Here is a 17,607-nt window from a genome sequence, read left to right on the forward strand (position 1 = left end):
TGCTGCCAATGAAAAGCTAAAAATTGAAAGAAACAGTTTTAACGTGGGAGGTCATGACTCATAGATCCTGTCGCTCTTTTGAAAAATCATCGTCTGCGCTGGTGTGAAGTACAAAGACGTGGACTTCCCCCTCCCCTGTGTGCGGCAGCCACACCAGTGGAAACGCAGCAGGGACTGACTGAGAGCAAACCGCCCTCGGCCTGGAGGCTTTACAGCTGTGCTACATTCCTGAGCGCTCAGTCGAACCTCGTGTAAATGAAGGAACATTAAAACGTCTGCTGCAGGAACAGATCTCTCACTGCAGGAGCTGTGGAGGTTGCTGTGTTGATTATCTCCAACTAGGAGGTTGTTTGTTAGCAGGATTACGCAAAAAACACTCAACTGAATTCCAGGAAATGATGTGGAGGGGTGGGAAGAAGAAAGAAACCGTTCAATTTGGTGCGGATCCAGATCAGAGGATGGATCCAGTCACTTTTCTCCCTTTCTTTAACATAATTACTCAGAGAATAATTCATGGATCTAACATTCGGGCGTATTTAGGGGAGTGATAATTGTGGGTGTGTGCCGTCTGGTGCTGATCCAAATCAAATCTGGATCTTGTGAATTTAAATGTGGTTTCATAAAGGGGACTGGACTCTAATTTCTGATGTGGAAAAGCAGCTTATCTCACGATGTTAAAGAAACCCCTTCCCTCCACCGAGTTACGAGAAGGTTCGGTAGTTTTTGCGTAATCCGGCTTTCTAACAAACCAACAACTCAAACATAACCTCCTTAGCAGAGGTAATAGCGTGAGCTCGGTCACTTTCAAATGTTGTGATCTGTAACAATTCTCCAACGTTTAGTGTAGCTGCGGATACATGACGTACTTTTAGGTTTTGAATGCAGAACTTTTAAATGCCTGTTTACAGTGTGTCATTACCTCTACAAAGGAAATAAAGAGGCTGTTGGGCGTTGGTGGACGATTGATGAGTGTTTGTTGTTCCAGTTGACGACTGTGAACCACATTGTGAGTCTGGTGTCGTCAGCTCGGCTTGTTGACCTGTTTACTTCCTTCAACAGGAGGAAACTGATAAAACCTGGACCTTGTCCTCAGAATAAGTTACTGAACTGAGGTCAGGTTCCAGGCGGACTTCTCCTTTAGTGTCGGCAGCAGTTCCTCTGTAAACGAAACTCAAACCAACTGAAGGAAGTTTGTCTTAACAGATAAAAAGTACATTTCAAAAGAGACGTTACTCAACACTTTGAAACAAAGGTTTGAATCCACTGAAGAAGTGTTGATCGTGTGGAGCTTGATCTCTTCCAGAAAAACAGCTTCCAACTTAAAAGCCATTTTAAAATCAGAACCTTCAAAAACGATAAAAAATACAATAAAACTATTTATTGTGATAATTATCAATATTTTTAGGTAAACATTTTTTTTAACCTTTTCATTTCTGACAGAATAATTCATTGGTCTTGATGAAAACAATCAGAAGAGAGGACTGATACTGACATGATGTGTGACTTGGTGCAGATCAGAACAGAGAATTTAAATGTGGTTTCATAAGGAGACTGTTGTAAAGTTATAGTTTCTTAAGAATTTCCCCAAAATGTCAAAAAGCAACATAACATGGAAGAAAGTGAAAAGAATTCCTGGATGTGTGAGGTGTTGTGTTTCCGTGGAGTTCGGTTTCTCACGAAGGTAAAGAAAGAAACAATGTTCTGCGATTTCTCACAGGAAACTGTGAAGTCAAACATGTCGACTGAACAAACACGGGATCAGGTACCGGCAGCGATAATCCGGAGATATCTGATATGACGAAACGCCCTTCATAGAAACTTCAACACAGATTGTGAAACTGATCTTTGAACATGCAAAACAACGAATATCCGTCAGTTCTGTTCTCTCTGAGCAGAAGTGGAACGAGACAATGGCAAAGTGCAAACAACCGCAGGTCGTTGATCCAGTGAAACGCAGCCTGGTCCCAGTCGGTCTAAATCAAACAGAGTCGATTCTGCAGCGACACTGAAAAACTCAACTCAGCTTCAACAAGGTTCTTTATTCCATTTTATCTTCAGTTCCTTTCTCGCATATTCAAGTACTTGGATTTTGAAATCCAGGAAACACAATCATTAATAAACAAATAAACTTTCAAATCATCATCATCATCATCATCATCGTTGTGTTCCTGTTTGATTCATACATGATTCCACTTTCCCCCCCGATCCCGCCCCCTGCCTGGGCTAAGACACATGGACCTCTTGTAAACATGATACAAATCCGTTTTTTTTTTTGCCTTTTTTGATTACAAAAAGTAATCTGGTAGAAAAATATCTTTTCTTTTATAGGTATTTCTCTTGGTAGGAATATTTACATTGAGTACCTCACAGTATAATCTGATTTAAAAAGTACTTCGTGTAAAATAAACACAAAAAGGTCTCGGGGGGTAAAAGGCCTTTGGTTTTCACGAAAAGTATGAAAACGAGGACAAAAGAATCACAAAAGGTCTGTTCACTGCTGCGCAAAACCACAGTGACGACTGGATTGGTGATTGTTGGGCGTCTTCGCGCCAAAGCTAAGGGACGCCAAATGTCCACAGGTTGGAAAGGGTTCATTCATGGAAAGAGTTCCGAACCAAAACTGCAGCTACAATCAAGCGTCACTCCTGGGGACGGCAGAGCCACACAACTTCCGATGGGCGAAGTATCCCAGAACCATGAGCAACATCTCCGAGGTGCTGCTGAGGGCCACGATGAAGGGCGCCTGGGACGCAAAGTCGGCCTCCACCCGGCGGAAGGACAGCTGCATGACGGCGAGGGCCAGCAGGCTGTTCTGGACGCCCACTTCAATACTGACCGTCTTCCTTTGTGGTGGGGCCAGGCCCGCCACCTTGGCCATGACCGCACCGACCACCAGCCCCAGCATAGGCACCGTCACCCCTACTGCCACGATCTGGGGCCTGACGTTGGCCAAGATGGACGCCCCCATTTGGTAGGCCATGAAGATGCCCCCTATGATGAGCACAAAGCTGAAGGGTCGTATGAGCGCCAGCAGGACACGCGTGAGGGCGGGCAGGCGCAGCTTGACCAGCATGCCCAGCGAGATGGGGATGGCGATGAACAGGAGGGTGCCCAGGATCTTCACGAAGGGCACATGCAGGGCGGCGTGGACCCCCAGCAACCGCCCATACAGAGCTGATGACAGCGGCATGGCTGCGGCTGCCACCACCGTGGACACCAGGGTCATGGAGATGGCCAGGGTCACGTCCCCACCCAGCAGCAGGCTGTACAGGTATCCGCCCCCGCCGCCAGGGGCCGAGCAGGTGATGACCAGGCCCAGGGACAGGGCCTGGGGCAGTGAGGCCAGCCGGGACACACAGTAGGCGTACAGGGGCATCACCAGGAACTGCCCCAGCACCCCGAGGAGCAGGGGCACGGGGCTCCGCAGCAGACTCCGCAGCACCTCCACCTCCACCTTACATCCGAAGGCACACTTGTTGACGAAGATGAGGGGCAGCAGGGCGAACAGCACCGGGTTCTCGGAGAAATGGGACAGGCCACCGGACTGGATGAGTCGGCTGGCCGGGTCGTCGTTACCGGGCGCCACTCTGATGGAGTAATCCGTCCTCTCCTCGACCAGAACCGGCACCGAGTCCTGGTCCAGGTCCAGCAGCTGGATCTGCAGCTGGGCCGTGCCCGGGACCCCGGAGCGGATGCTGATGATGTAGCTCGTAGCGGGACCCGCGTGGCCGCTGTCGGTGACGTTGAGGATGCCGAGGACCTCCGGGTCCATGGAGCGGACCGTCAGCGTCTGCTTCCGGCTCCTGCGGCCCTTCCTGCCGGCCGCGGTGCTCCCGTACAGGCTGGAGATCACGATCACGCCGTTGGTGTTTTCAGGAAACTCGAACTCCTGCGAGGACCCGTCCCCGATGCTGATGTAGCCTCCGCCGGGGCTCAGGTCGGTGCGGTTGCCGCTGTCCACGGTCAGGTTCCCGGTGGCCCGCGCCCGGTCCGCTCCCCCGGTGACGAGGAGACACCAGAGCGTAAGTAGCGTCCTCATGTTAGTAACGGGCGGGGGTGGCGGTGGAGAGACGCCGCAGAGACACGCTTCTCCCTCCGCCTCCTCCTGCTCCTTCAGCGGCCTCCCCCTGACGGTTACACCGCCGCCCGCTCACAGCACAACGGCGAACTTCTCATTGTAGTCTCCGGGACGAAACGTCGGCAGCAGCCGGCTCCACAGCTCGTCTGGTTCCCATTATGTCGCTGCCTTTATACCGGAACCTAAACATCCCCGCGCCCCGCCCTGTCCGGGCCGAGCCGGGCTCCCCAGCTGCAGCGGCGCCCGGCGCAGAGCTCCCTCTCTCGGCCTCTCGACGCGTCTCTCGCGGCCTCTCACGGCCTCGCCTCGCTCCGGCTACTCGATGTCACGACCCCCGTGCGAACGGACCCGAATCCGCGGCTCGTCCTGCGTGTCGGTGTCTCTGCGTGGCCGCGAGTCTGGAGCTGTGGAGCCGCGAGCATCGTCGATCAGCTGCGGTTCGTCCGCGGCCCGGAGAGTGAGAGTCGGACATCCGGTTGTCAGCACCAAAATAAAATGTACCAGTTTGTTTCGCTCGTCAACCAAACAAAACAGTTTCAATCTCACATCTTGAATGAAAATGAGCAGAAAGAAGAATCATCTTATATAATCCTGTCTTTCACAAGACGTTCATTGCAAAGCAAATAATTAAATAACATTAAAAAGGAAAGTGGCTGCAGGCCTCACATCATCTGTTAGTTCATTTAAAACCGTTCAGAGGCCAAATGATTTCCGAGTCGCAACACAACCAACATTAAATAACACAAAGCAGTGGAGCAGCAGGAGTGACGTGAAGTGGTTCAGGTCTAGTTTCACATGGAGCTTCTGTTTCCTCCTCTTCCTCTTCATCACACGAATGACCCGTTAACACGTTACCGACTTCACTTCTTCACCAGAGTCCTCGTGCTTGATCGTTGCAGATCCAGGATCCACCTCCTGGATCGTGATCAGAGGTGTGATCAAATGGGGATATGGAAAAATATGGCTTTCCTGACCCATGAGATGTGATTATCAATATGCCGGTGATATTTAATTATTTAGTTCTGCATAGTTTGGACAGTTTGTGGTTGTTTATCATTAGAATTATGTCATATGTGGACATTGACAAGTTACAGTGTGTTTGTTAAAGACTAAAGAGGAACTAAGATAAGACTTGATGCACTTCCGGAAATTCAGGGTCTTTTTCTACTCTTCAGTTAGACAGATATCATGAACCATGATTGTCTTAAAATATATCGAATATTGCAGAATCGCTGTATCATGATATTATTGTTATCGTGGGTCATGCATCACGTATCGGCAGGATCTCCAGAAGGCCTGTATGCATTTATTTTGTAAAGGAGAATCTTACTACTTCCTCTCCCTCTCTCTGATTAAATGTTTCTGACTTGACGGATCCTCCAGATGGGGCGGGTAACTGTGCTCAACCAATCAGCAGGGGCGGTCACATGGGAGAGGAAACACCGTTATTAAAGGGGGGGGGGGCGGGGGGGGTACCAGGGATTATCCATCACACAAAACCTCAGGACATGTACCTGATTATTTAACTATATATAAGATATGGTGCCACATGATAAGATACGATTTGATCCACAAACCAACTGAGAATCAGATTTCTTTGACAGTAAATAAATACGAACGACATGACAGCTCCCACAAGTGAAGCCGAATCCCTTTGATCTCCCCCTGGTGCCTGGCTGTAGTGCAAGTCATAAACCCTGCCTCCACCATGTTAGCAGATGGGACATGGTCCAAAAGAAATGAATAAATAAAACTACACAACTGTTTATATTTCTGATAAGTTTGGTATATTATTCTATTCTTTTCTATTCCTGCTCTTCTCTCACGGTCACCCCATCATCCTCCCCCTTGTCTTCTACGGACCCATTTAACTGCTGCTCTCTGTTTCCCACTCGGCTGCTTCCTGACCATTGATCGCCGTGGTGACTCGCGACTGATCCATTACGCTTGTGGATTAAAAATCAACACAGTCGCACTCCACTGAGCAGTGTCCAGTTACAGCTCTGCAGCCAAGTCGGCTATTGCTTATTTGTCAAACACAAGCAGCAGACAGAGCAGGGAAACCTGACACTGCGGCCCGGCTCGGGACTGTGGCATCGCAGGGGAACTCCCTCCTGTCAGCCGCCACCTTTTTATAGCTGCTGCTGTGAGTCACTGAAATATTTAAAAGCCGTTTTCATCTCGACCTCCAGGTTTCCTGTGGAGGGTCAGGGAGGTCACTGGGTCAGAACCCTCCTGTGAAAGCACCACCCGGGCCGGTCGTGTCTTGGATATTAACTGCCACTGCTCGTTGTGTTGAAGTCAGACCTGGGACAAGCTTATTCATCAGCTATTGTGTTTTCATGAGTTGTGCGCCCTCCTTCTGTCACCATGGCTAAGTCAGAGCCACCAGTGAAAAGAAAAGGCGGGAGGAGTCCTCAGTGCACGCTAAGAGAACCTGCTGTGGCCATTGCACCGGCTCCTTCTTTGACGTTTGCTGGTGCGACAGCCAGTCGCTGTGGGGACGTCAGTTATGCACATTTCCTGCCTGGCTCACGTGCCCTGAGCTGTGTAATTATTTATCCTCGGTATGAAAATATACCTCATGGCTATTCTTTCACAAACAGCACGAGAGAGTGAAGAGGATTTCCACCTCCGCCCATCCTGACACCTTAATGGAGAATCTACAGGAATATTTGCAGCAGCAGGGATTCATCGCTGTGTGTGAAAGTATGTTTGTGTGTACTTGTATCCATGTGAGGACCATTTTAAGTATGGACCAAACAGAGTGAGAACATTGTGGGTTCTCCTGTATCCGCCCACTGTGACGTCAGCCTTTGGTTTGGGAGCTGCTGTGGTTTCCAGGCCCCAACACATCCGGTGCTTAATGGTCTGTTTGACTCTAAATGATCATAATTTACTAAAAGGAACATCAGCTGTTCTAAAGAGAAAGAACAGCTTCCCATCGGGGTGCATATAACAAACCAACCTTTGTCTTGTGTACCAGGCTCTGAGCATTAAAGTGTGACGACACTGTAAGAGGTTTGTGTGTTCCTCGTTGTCAGGGTGGGATTGAGGAATTGCCACGACACTCCTTAGGAAAATGTTTACTTACGTTAGAAATGTAATAAATCATCAAATACAATCTACCATTTTTATCAACAGGCTGTGGTTGATCCTCTCGTTCTAAGACTCGGTTTTCGGTTTGGAATCAGGCTCATGATAGAGTAAAGGCTTCGGGAATGTGTCCTCACTATGATAGAAGTATACAGTGTGTGTGTGTGTGTGTGTGTGTGTGTGTGTGCACCACAGACTCCACACATGACGTTATCCTGGGTGATGTCCTCATGAGGGTTGGTCCCAAACAGGAAGCCTGGAGTTTGTGAGCTCCAGCTCTGCAAAGGCCTGTCGCAATATCCCAATATAATATAATAAAATGTATATTGTGTTAATAGTTATAGGATAATAGTTTAAATCACTCCAGTGGTTTTTACATCATTTTGTGAATCATAATAGTAAAATTGTTCCATCTATGACCATCACGTCTCCACTACTACAACACAGATCTGTATTTCATTATTCATTCATTAGTATTTTGGGATAATCTAAGTTTAACCAAATTTAAAATGAAATTTACTATAGAAGCATCATTATTATTATTGTTCATAATTTTTTCCAAACTTTATACAATGATCATTTAATTAAAATCCAACATATGAAACTGCTGCTGAGTAATGAAACCTTTTTCTGGTTTTATGTGCTTTTTTTTTTGCCATTTTGAGTATTTATCTGAGTATTGAAAGTTAAAGGAAAGACGGCATCAGAGGGCAAGATTTTATTTATTTAAGATACACATAGATATATACAAAACCAACATGCTGTAACGTCTGTGAAACTCTGAGTACAAATGAAGCTTCCTAGTGTTAAAATGGAGAAATCAGAAACCTGATCCAGAGGAAGGGAAGCTGCTCTGTCAACTGTGAACTCAGTACAGAGCTGTAACCTGAAAATAACAAAAGACAAAAGGAACCAGTCTTCAGATAAATTCAAACACGTTCTGGTGACATTCTACATTTGATTCTTCTCTGTCCACATCTCCTGCATTTACCCAAAACACCACAAATGAAACTTTCGAACAAATGTATGGTTTACAAGGCAAATTAGGAAAAAAACAAGATATCAAAAATCTAAATAATCCAGCTGGTGCATCACAGCTCTGAGTGGACGTGTTGTCCTCCTGGAACAGTCCAGGATGAAACTGAGACAGGTGATCAGGTTATTTTCAGTCGGAGACGCTTCTAAAAATATCTGAATGAGGTTCCGATGTTGCCGTTGGGAGGGGGTTTCAACAACTTAAATCAAATACCAAGTATCTATGAGAGAGACCAGGCAACTTCAATCCACAGAGTTAAAGACGGCCTGTAAACTACTGTGTCAGGCACTGGTGAGGGAAGCACCTACGAAAGCACCTGCATCCCAAATAAGGCGTTCGAAGCAAAAAGTCTGAATTAAAGCCACACGACCCGTTTGACACAGAGAAACAACAAGTGGGAGGACTGACTGTGTGTTATCATGAGGTCAGGTAGAGGCTGCTGATTGGAGTCTGACGAGGGGACACTGTTCTGTAGTGTTACCAAGACCAACAAGACCAACAAGACCAACAAGAACAACAAGACCAACAAGAACAACAAAGAACTGTGAGTGCAAAAACTGACACCCCCAATTCATTTAAGAGTCTTGTTCCTCTGAAAAGAATCAACTATTAAACCATTTCTGACAAATGGATCAAAAAATGTTTTTAAAAAACGTGAACACACCCGTCCACACGAAATCCTTTTCATTTGTAAAATAAATCGATCTCCGTCCAGATGATTGCTCAGAATCAGAAATAATCTCTGTCCACACACAAGATGTAGTTTGGATGGAGCCGAACACACGTACACTGGTCATGTGGTGTAAACAGGAAGTCGACTGTCTACTCTGTTATAATGACTGTAAGTGCCCATTAAAACCCTTTATTTTCATCACTCTACATTGTACAGTTCGTAAAATGTTTTTCTTTTTGTACAAAGCAGACATCCAGTATGAAGAGTGTAGCTACAGCCGGGGCGGGGGAATTAAAAGGAGAAAATAGAAATGGATCGAAAATGGGAAGGTGAACCAGAGAGAGAGCGATGCATGCCTCTCAGGTGGTGTGTGTGTGTATTTATAAAGCAGGAGAGTGGGAATCAATAGCCTCATTAAGTCCTCCCGATAGGAACAGTTCGATTGAAACGCACACACACACACACGCACACACACACACACACGCACACACACACACACAGCTCCTGTCATCTGCTTCCTCGCAGCCATGAGCGCCATCACCGCTCCCAGAGCAGCCTTCAGTTCCGTAGAGCAGCGAGTCTGGAAAGAGTGAAAAAGATGAAAGAGTTGAACTGTTTGGAGACACTGGTGTTAAATGTGCAGTTCACTGAAATGACGTTTCATTCATATTTATGTAGGAGCTTCACACTTGTCATGTGTAACATTTAAACATTTAGGGTGCAAGAAGCGCAGTGTCAAAGTTGGTTCAAAATGAATAAACTCAGAATAAACGGGTGAACCAACGCTCTGCTGCAGCTGTGGCAACTTAAGTGACAGTAACGAAAACTGATTTAAACTCTGAACAAACTGGTGAGTCTGCAGCAGCAGGTCTTTACTTCAGGTCCGAAGATATATAGATGTATATTTTCAAAGTCTTTCAAGGTGTTTTTTGTTCAGGAACCCTGACTAGTCTTTCTCTTTTCAAGTTGAACATTGTCTTTGTTTGTTTCTTCATCACTCATGACTTTGCAACAACAGGCGAGCCTTGTGTGTGTGTGTGTGTGTGTGTGTGTGTGTGTGTGTGTGTGTGTGTGTGTGTGTGTGTGTGTGTGTGTGGATATCAGTGTGAAATCTAATTTCCTTCCTCGTGCTCTGACCTAACAGTGAATGTGCAGTTTGTGTGTGACTTGTTGTCCTGCAGCAGGAGACGAGCTTCACCAGGCGAACGAGTCGTGTTAAAGGAACATGAGTCGGACGCACATTCTTCTTGGTTATGACACATTCTGGTCTGTACCTTCGAGACAGCTGGTCCTCCCTCTCTTGGCTCTGTGTGCTCGGGGCGCCCACAGAGGTGGCTCCTGCCGGCAGCTGGTTGAGCTGGTCCATCACCTCCAGGCCACTCTCCTCTGCTATCTGGTGGATCAGGTCGTCCACCTGCTCCTGAGGTGTGGTCAGCGTCATTGCCGAGCTCATGGAGTCCTCCACCACCTGGTGTGAGGAAAAGAGAGAAAACTCACAATAGAGCATAGAACTGGGTTTGATTTTTAAAGATTTCCATTGAGACATGATATTTTCAAGTCTTTCTCAATTCCGTGAAAGAAATATCCAAACAGAAGCTGCTGTCAGACCTTCACTGAACATACACTGAACTGTTTGGGACCACGCAAACGTCTGAGTCACTTTCCACCCTGTGCTTTGTGAGCAGCAACTCACCGAGGTGTGGACGTCGAGGTTCTGTACTTGAGTTTCAAACTTGTCCATAATGGCAGAGACCTTCTGCAGGTCCATGGAGCTCAGAGCTTTGTCCAGAGCCTTGGTCACCTGGCCCATGCTTTTGGTCACCTGGAAAAAATGAGAAGCCTTTATAATGTACTTGCCTCATTCTGGAAAAAAATCTCACCTGCCAAACTTAAAGTAGCAGGAATAATGTGATGTGGATTATGACAGAAGTTACTTCATCATCCTACATTTTGAATGGACATCAGATATATATGATCTAAGGCAGCGTGTGTCACAGTAACTTACTGCCTTCATGGTGACAGCAGTCTGGACTTTGGAGGACACAGCATCGACTCGTGACGCCATGCGCAGCCAGTTAAGACCTTCATTTTTTTTCCGGATGGCGTTCTCTGCATAAACTCTGGCACATTCCACGTTCTTCTGCTGCAAAGCCTGAGGACGGAGAAATGACTGGTTTTATTCATACCTCACTCTGATGGACATTGTACAACTGCTGCAAATTAGCTCCTAGCTAACTCTGGCGCGATTACTTTTAGTTGTGAGCTGTCGCTGCAAAAATAAACAATAAGAATAAAAACGACGCTGGACGAACTGAGCCTGCAGTTCACCTTGTGTACATTTCATGCAGATGAATCTCCCTGGTGCACGTTCTCATATACATTTAGATTAAGACTGACACAAAAACACCATCTCTTAATCTTTAGTGTTACCATAGACCATAAATAAAGATGGACATGTATCGCCCCCTGGTGGCTGGCTGTGGTATAGGTCATAAACCCTGCCTCCTCTATGTTAGCAGATGGGACATGGACCAAACTGAAAAGTAGATGTTAAATAAATGTTTGTCAAAGATGGTTTCTGTCATTTTATGTAGTTCTTCTTCTTCACATCACACTGGTGCTGGTTCAAGTGTTCATGTTCTGATCAGTTTGGTTTTAATTCGTTATTTGATGATATAAAAACAGACGTCATGGTGGTAACGTGTTACTCATCTTTTTTTACTGTCTATGTAAATTATTACATTATTTAAAATGTTACATGTGTTTTTATAAATGAGATCAGCAAAGCACTTCACATGTCAATGTTGTCGCTCATGTGAAGTTGTGATAAAAAGCTAATGAAGTAAAGAAAACAAACATCCCAGCGACCAGCGAACCAAATAAAGCAGCAGTCATTTAACACCATTGATGATTATCAGGAGAAAGCTGGAGCAGAGACTCCGGGACCAGGATCAGGAAGAACAATCAGCCTTTAAAGAAACGGACACGTCAACAACACACAACTACAGGGCTCTGTTACTGAAGCTGTACTGCCCCCTGCTGACTGAATACGAAATACTGTCGCTCCAGTTGACCAGTGCAGTGTAATCAGATTACAAGGGAGCATCAATACTGAAAAAAATGAATATATCCACAAATTTTTACTGTAAGTGACATGATTATTGTAATACAAAAAAGTATTAATCATTAACATCATTCGAAATAGAATCATTGTAAAAATTATTATCGTATTTTTAGTTACATCCTTTTTTTTATTTTGAGCTGTTAAATCACTCACATTTGCAAAATGTCAACAATAACAATTTCACTGAGGTTTTTAAACTTTTGAAAAAGGAAAAAAAGTTTTTACATTCCGTATTAATCAATCAACCTCACTGTATTATTTATTTTATTTACTGTTTAGTATTAAGAAGTATTTTGACGTATCTGTATTACAGGCTTTGGCACTATCAGTGTCTCCAGCTATAAACAAGTTACATTTAAGACATTTCAGGAGCTTTTTAATATCACTTGAAATTAAATTTAAGACCAAACTCTGTTACAGCAGACTCCACCCCCTTGATCCCCGTTGTCCCAAGCTTGAAAGACTTTCGAGACACAGAGCAGTTTGACTCATAAGCACATTGAGGGGAGTAAAAAGGCACAGCACCAAACATCTACATCAAGACATCTACATCAGCATCTCCAGGCCAACTGCTGAAAATATATACGCAGATTATTCACTTCACTCAGTTAGAGAAGAAAGAACTGAAGATGACAGGAAGATGAGCAGTGAGCAGACGATAACAATCTGGATGTTGAACATTGTTCAGTTGAGCTTAAAGATCAGTAACTGGTCTAGTTACAGGAAAAGTGCTGCTGGTTAGACGCCTTTAAAAAACAGCCTGAAACACCATCACTGCGTCACTTTCTCCCACTGCTCCTTTTCTCTTTGTTTGTCAACACTTCACCTCAAATCAAACAGTAAAACTGCTCCGACTGTGACTTAACCTTGAGTCTAAGGTCAGAGTGGTGATACAGGAAGAGAACGAGAGAGCTCCACGACATGCAACAACAACACAGGGACATGGAAGAGAGACAGAACAGATATACGTCTTTAACATGATACAAACTTGTCCCAGCTTGCTCACCTTCTTGACCTTGGCGTGCTCCTTTTCAGAATCCTTCTCAGCCTTCTTGGCCAGTCTCTCAAGCTGCTTTGTAGTGAACTGTGAATCAAAGAGAAAAAGACTGACGCAAAGTCCATTGGAAAAAAAAAAATCACTTGCACAAGTTATATCAAGCTGATATTTTTAAACCTTTTCACAGATACATACTCTGAGCTGGAAGAGTGTGTCTGTGGGGAGAGAGAGAGAGAGAGAGAGAGAGAGAGAGAGAGAGAGAGAGAGAGAGAGAGAGAGAGAGTTAGGGGTATGTGAACACAAACAGATTAAACTACAATAACAGCCTTGTTGTCGACCACCTCTGCCGACAGGTCACAGTTTACACCCACGTCTCTCCAGACTCATACGACGTGTGTAGAGTTGATAACGACTTCTTGGGAAGCTTTTCTCAGACTCTGACGTTTTTTTACTCCCTAATATCAGTCGCAGCTCCAGAAAAATCCAAACTTTTTACCAAATATGAAGAAATACCTTCAAGTTGTTCCTGAGATGAGAAGTTCACGAGAATAAGAGGAACAGAACAACATGTGAACATGATGCCTCGGGTGACGCCTGCAGAACTTAAGCCTTAATGGTGATGTACATATTTGTTAATTAATGTGTTAAGATTATTCTTCTTTGTGCTCCTTTTTAGTCAAGATTTGAGAGTTTGTGTTTGCTTTCAAATTGTTTCGTTCCGTCGATGAATGAAATAAACTTACAAATGAATAAATGTGCTTATTACATTTCTATGCATCAATGGAATCACAAAACCTGACAAAGAAGTAACTGACGTTTTAACACATAAAGAAGGAGAAATGCTGTCGGATACAAACCGAAACAAACAAGTTACAGAAACTATTCTGAATTCTGTCTGTGACAATGATGGAAGATATTAGCAACAATAATCACTTTTACAGCTAATTAAATGGTTCATAATCCAGGTAACTGAAATGTGATGAGCAGCATAATGAACTTTAATGTGAGAGCTTTGGTTTCTCTCTCTGTTTCTGTATCTTTCAGTCTCTAACGTCCCAGTCCTGAGCTGAGGCCTCGTTCACAATCACAACAGGTCTGACAGCTAAGCTAGCTCCCCACCCCCAGCCACCAAGCTAACAGGCTAATGCTAACTCAACATCCACAGTTACAGAGGAGGTGAACCGTCCCCTACCCTCCATGTTGATTCCAGGTGATCGCAGCTAAGTGAACCTTCAGCTTCTCTTCCACTTGTTTTCAAACGTCAACATCGAACACTGCACTTCCTGGTCTGAGGAACTGTCATGTGACCGGAAATATCGTTCTTCTTCCTCGCCTCTTGTTCACTTCTTGAATCAAGCTCAGGTGCAACACTGCCACCTACCGCCAATTCCGTTTAAACGCGTTTCTAAGGATGAAAAATCGATATGAAGTTAAATTGTCTTAATATATTTTCTGAGGTATCAGATTGGAAACTCTAAACATTTAATAAAGTACTTCTCATATTTAACCATCATTTATTTAAATTGATCTCACCTGTCAACTTGTATTACTTGTACATATTGGGTTTGTTGTGTGGCAAGACCCACATAGATGTTTTATTATATGGATTATATGAATGGATTATAATAAACACATTTGATTTGTATTGCTTTATACATTGCACATGTATAAGAAACATGTGCGGTGAGAGCTGCAGAACAAACCTCAGAGGGACTCGATACGTTTACAACGAAGGCATCTTCCTCCAAACAGTGTGGCGACCTGCTGAGGACAGGGAAGACCAGACTGTGTGAAAAGTGTTAAAACCATAGACTGTATATGAAGAGGTTTAAACGTGGTCAAACCAGGACATGGACGAGAGCAGACAGAATCATTGTGGCTTTATATTTACATTTCAACTTAAAAAAAAATATCTGTTTCTGTTTCATAGTTTTTATTATTTTTATCACAATATTAAAATCACATCACTAGGCTGCTGTTGAATAAACACTTTTACAGACAGAATCATTTTGGCTTCATCACATCAAACAGACAAATGTTCATATATGTGAACAGACTTTATGTTATTAAACCTGAATCATGTCTCAACATTTCCCATGAAAATTCAGCAGATTTCTCTTGAAGAAATAAACATGATGAATAAAATCTTTCTCTCTAACTGCTCTGATCCAGCGTCACAGAGACATTCACAGGTAACAGCTTCAAGTGACCTCTAGTGATAAAGTATGGAAACATCTTCTGAGTGAAAGTGTGTGTGAAGGTGTGAATGTGTTTGTTAGTATCAGGATCAGAGAACGACAGTTCTCCTCTGTTCCAGTCCAGTTTCACTCTGATCCTCTGGATCTTCTGCACAGAGAGATCAGATAATGCTGATGGTGACTCTGCTTTGTATTTACCTTCATAGAACCTTATTCTCCATAATTCAGACAGATTGATTCCCTTCCTCTGGACAGACTCTGCTGACACACCCAGTGTCCAGTGTGTACTGTCTCCAACCAGGACGTCCCAGCTGTGAGTCCCTGAGTTAAAACCCTCAGATCCCAGGACTGAGGCGTAATGATCAAACCTCTCTGGATTGTCAGGAAGCTTCTGTCTCTCTCCTAGTCTCAAACTGGTCAGATCTTCAGACAGGACGAGTAATGGATGAGCAGAGTTTGGGTCCAGAACCACAGGACTGTAGGAGACCATGTCCTTCATCTTGTTCCAGATGTTGAAGCTCAGGTTGCCCAGATGTTTGGCCTCGTCTATCAGAGCTCCTGAGGCCAGCTGTGGATCATCCAGCAGGGGGCGCTGCTGGACTCGTTCCACTGCAGCCTTGTAGTTGAGCAGGAACGAGACGTCTTCAGCTCTCAGCTCGTCCTCTGTGGTTCTGATTGTGTCTGAAAGAGCCGTGATGTCTCTGCTCAGAGACTCAATCTTCTCCTTCATCATCCGACTCTTCTGCTCCTCTTCCTCCCTCAGTGCAGCCATCCTGGCCTCCTCTTCCTCCTCCAGAAACTGATGAAGCTTTTTAAACTGCTCCTTGATCTGCGTCTCTGTGAGTCCGGCCTGGACCTTAATGTGTTCTGCTGTTTGTTCAAACTTTACTTTAACACGTTCAAAACACTGTAACTTCTTCTTCAAGGCCTCCAGAGTTTCCTGAAGCTGCTTCTTGTGTTGTTGTGCAGCTTCATCGATGGGGCTGAATCTGTGGTCGCTGTGTTTTTCTGAATCTCTGCAGACGAGACACACTGGCTGCTGATGGTCCAGACAGAAGAGTCTGAGTTTCTCTGAGTGCAGACTGCAGAGAGCATGTGAAGAGCTCTGATCTCTCTCCTGTAAGAAGGTCTCACACACGTTCTTTAACGCCAGGTTACAAGGTGGTTCTGACCTTGAATTTACAGAGCATCAGTGTTATGGGATGTTTGGTCACATTGTAAATGTGGAACCTGGTTTGTTTTTATCACGGCTCATCTCTGTAAAGTGTGAATCCACTCGTCCTCGTTGTATTTACATATTTAGTGAACGGGCATATTGATCTGCTGCTGCGTAGGTTTCTGTTCTTTTTGATTTTCCTGATCTGAACCAGCAGTTCCATTGGAGAGTGTCCTGATCGAGTCCCTCTGAGGGTTTGTCCTGCAGCTCTCATCACACGTGTTTCTTATACATGTGATTATACATTTAATACTCTTATATATGTATAAAGCAATAAAATCTAATGTGTGAAGAAGCTGAAAGTTGAAATAAAGAATAAATCCAGTCTGTTCTTTTGTCTTCATTCCAGGATCTCATTCAAAGCTGATGGAGACAAAGTGAAACTCCTGTGAGAGAATAACTGAGGCAGTTTCCTCCTGAAACTCCACAAACCTCAGTTTTCATGTTCAGTCTCTGTCTTTGCAGCTTTTCTGCACTAAAACAGCTTCATCGCAGACAAATGAGCAAAGTTTTCTTCCACTCGCTGATTTTCAAAACCCAGATCTTGTTTGTGATCTCAGTGGATGAAGAGAGTTCGTCACACAGATTTAAAGAAGTGGAGAAATAATGGTTTGGTGAAGTTTCAGGGTGAAGACGTTGAGTTGAGTCCTGACACACAAGCCACATATTGGAGATATTGTGATGTTGTGGACTTGAGGTCGTTGTGTTTATCGTGCTGTTGATTTTCATGAGGATGAAACTTCACAACGAGTTTGTCGTGTTGCTTCAGTGTTTCACGTCGTCACCTCACGGACAGACGCTCCTGGGTCGTACAGTTTGAATCCAGACTGGATCAAAACTTCTTGACACCAAATTTGTCCGAGGTTTAACCCACAAAACAAACTTTGCTGCTTGAAGAGGTTTCGTAATTTCTGCAGAGTTAAAACAGTAAACGGTAAAAACACTCAGGATCAGGTTCCTGACGACTGGGATCGATTCTTTGCTCCGTCACAGACAAACTTCATCAACTGTTTCAGAACAGAAAGAACTTTGGTGTCACTTGTATTATATAGAAACAGTTTGAGCAGTTTATCACTTTCTTTGATAGAAGCTGAACAGTTGTTGACATGGTTCCTTTGCTCTTTGTCATTGTTCTTCTTTAGAACTCCATTAACTTTGCTGTAAGTCTGTATCATCTCTGGCTGCATGT

The 17,607-nt window shown here is 44.5% G+C and overlaps 3 protein-coding genes across 3 annotated transcripts; all 3 read right to left on the minus strand.

Annotated features, from left to right (window-relative positions):
* Positions 1-2,024: 2,024 nt before the first annotated feature.
* On the minus strand, positions 2,025-4,532 carry slc10a3 (solute carrier family 10 member 3). Its single transcript, XM_035157092.2, has one exon. It carries the CDS (start codon positions 4,037-4,039, stop codon positions 2,633-2,635), a length of 1,407 nt encoding a protein of 468 aa, XP_035012983.2. The 5' UTR covers positions 4,040-4,532; the 3' UTR covers positions 2,025-2,632.
* A 3,345-nt stretch (positions 4,533-7,877) lies between these two features.
* chmp1a (charged multivesicular body protein 1A) lies at positions 7,878-14,326 on the minus strand. The gene is made up of 7 exons (XM_035157374.2): positions 14,197-14,326; positions 13,200-13,219; positions 13,014-13,091; positions 10,889-11,035; positions 10,577-10,705; positions 10,158-10,351; positions 7,878-9,463 (listed from the first exon to the last, which is right to left on the minus strand). Exons 1-7 carry the CDS (start codon positions 14,201-14,203, stop codon positions 9,442-9,444), a joined length of 597 nt encoding a protein of 198 aa, XP_035013265.1. The 5' UTR covers positions 14,204-14,326; the 3' UTR covers positions 7,878-9,441.
* Positions 14,327-14,708: 382 nt separating this feature from the next.
* Positions 14,709-16,376, minus strand: LOC118109070 (nuclear factor 7, brain-like; the record flags this gene model as incomplete). Its single annotated transcript, XM_035155878.2, has 2 exons — positions 14,709-14,768; positions 15,183-16,376. Coding segments are annotated over 2 exons (1,254 nt in total), but the record flags the coding sequence as incomplete, so codon positions are not given.
* Between the last annotated feature and the right edge of the window lie 1,231 nt (positions 16,377-17,607).

The sequence above is a fragment of the Hippoglossus stenolepis genome, chromosome 5 (assembly GCF_022539355.2).
Source record: "Hippoglossus stenolepis isolate QCI-W04-F060 chromosome 5, HSTE1.2, whole genome shotgun sequence".
NCBI classification, from domain to species: Eukaryota; Metazoa; Chordata; class Actinopteri; order Pleuronectiformes; family Pleuronectidae; genus Hippoglossus; species Hippoglossus stenolepis.

Coding starts and splice junctions, on each gene's coding strand:
- slc10a3 (XM_035157092.2), bottom strand. CDS start 4,039: ATGAGGACGCTACTTACGCTCTGGTGTCTCCTCGTCACCGGGGGAGCG.
- chmp1a (XM_035157374.2), bottom strand. Junction 13,092..13,199: donor ACACACTCTTCCAGCTCAGA/GTATGTATCTGT, acceptor TTTGATTCACAG/TTCACTACAAAGCAGCTTGA. Junction 11,036..13,013: donor AGCACGCCAAGGTCAAGAAG/GTGAGCAAGCTG, acceptor CTCCGTCCTCAG/GCTTTGCAGCAGAAGAACGT.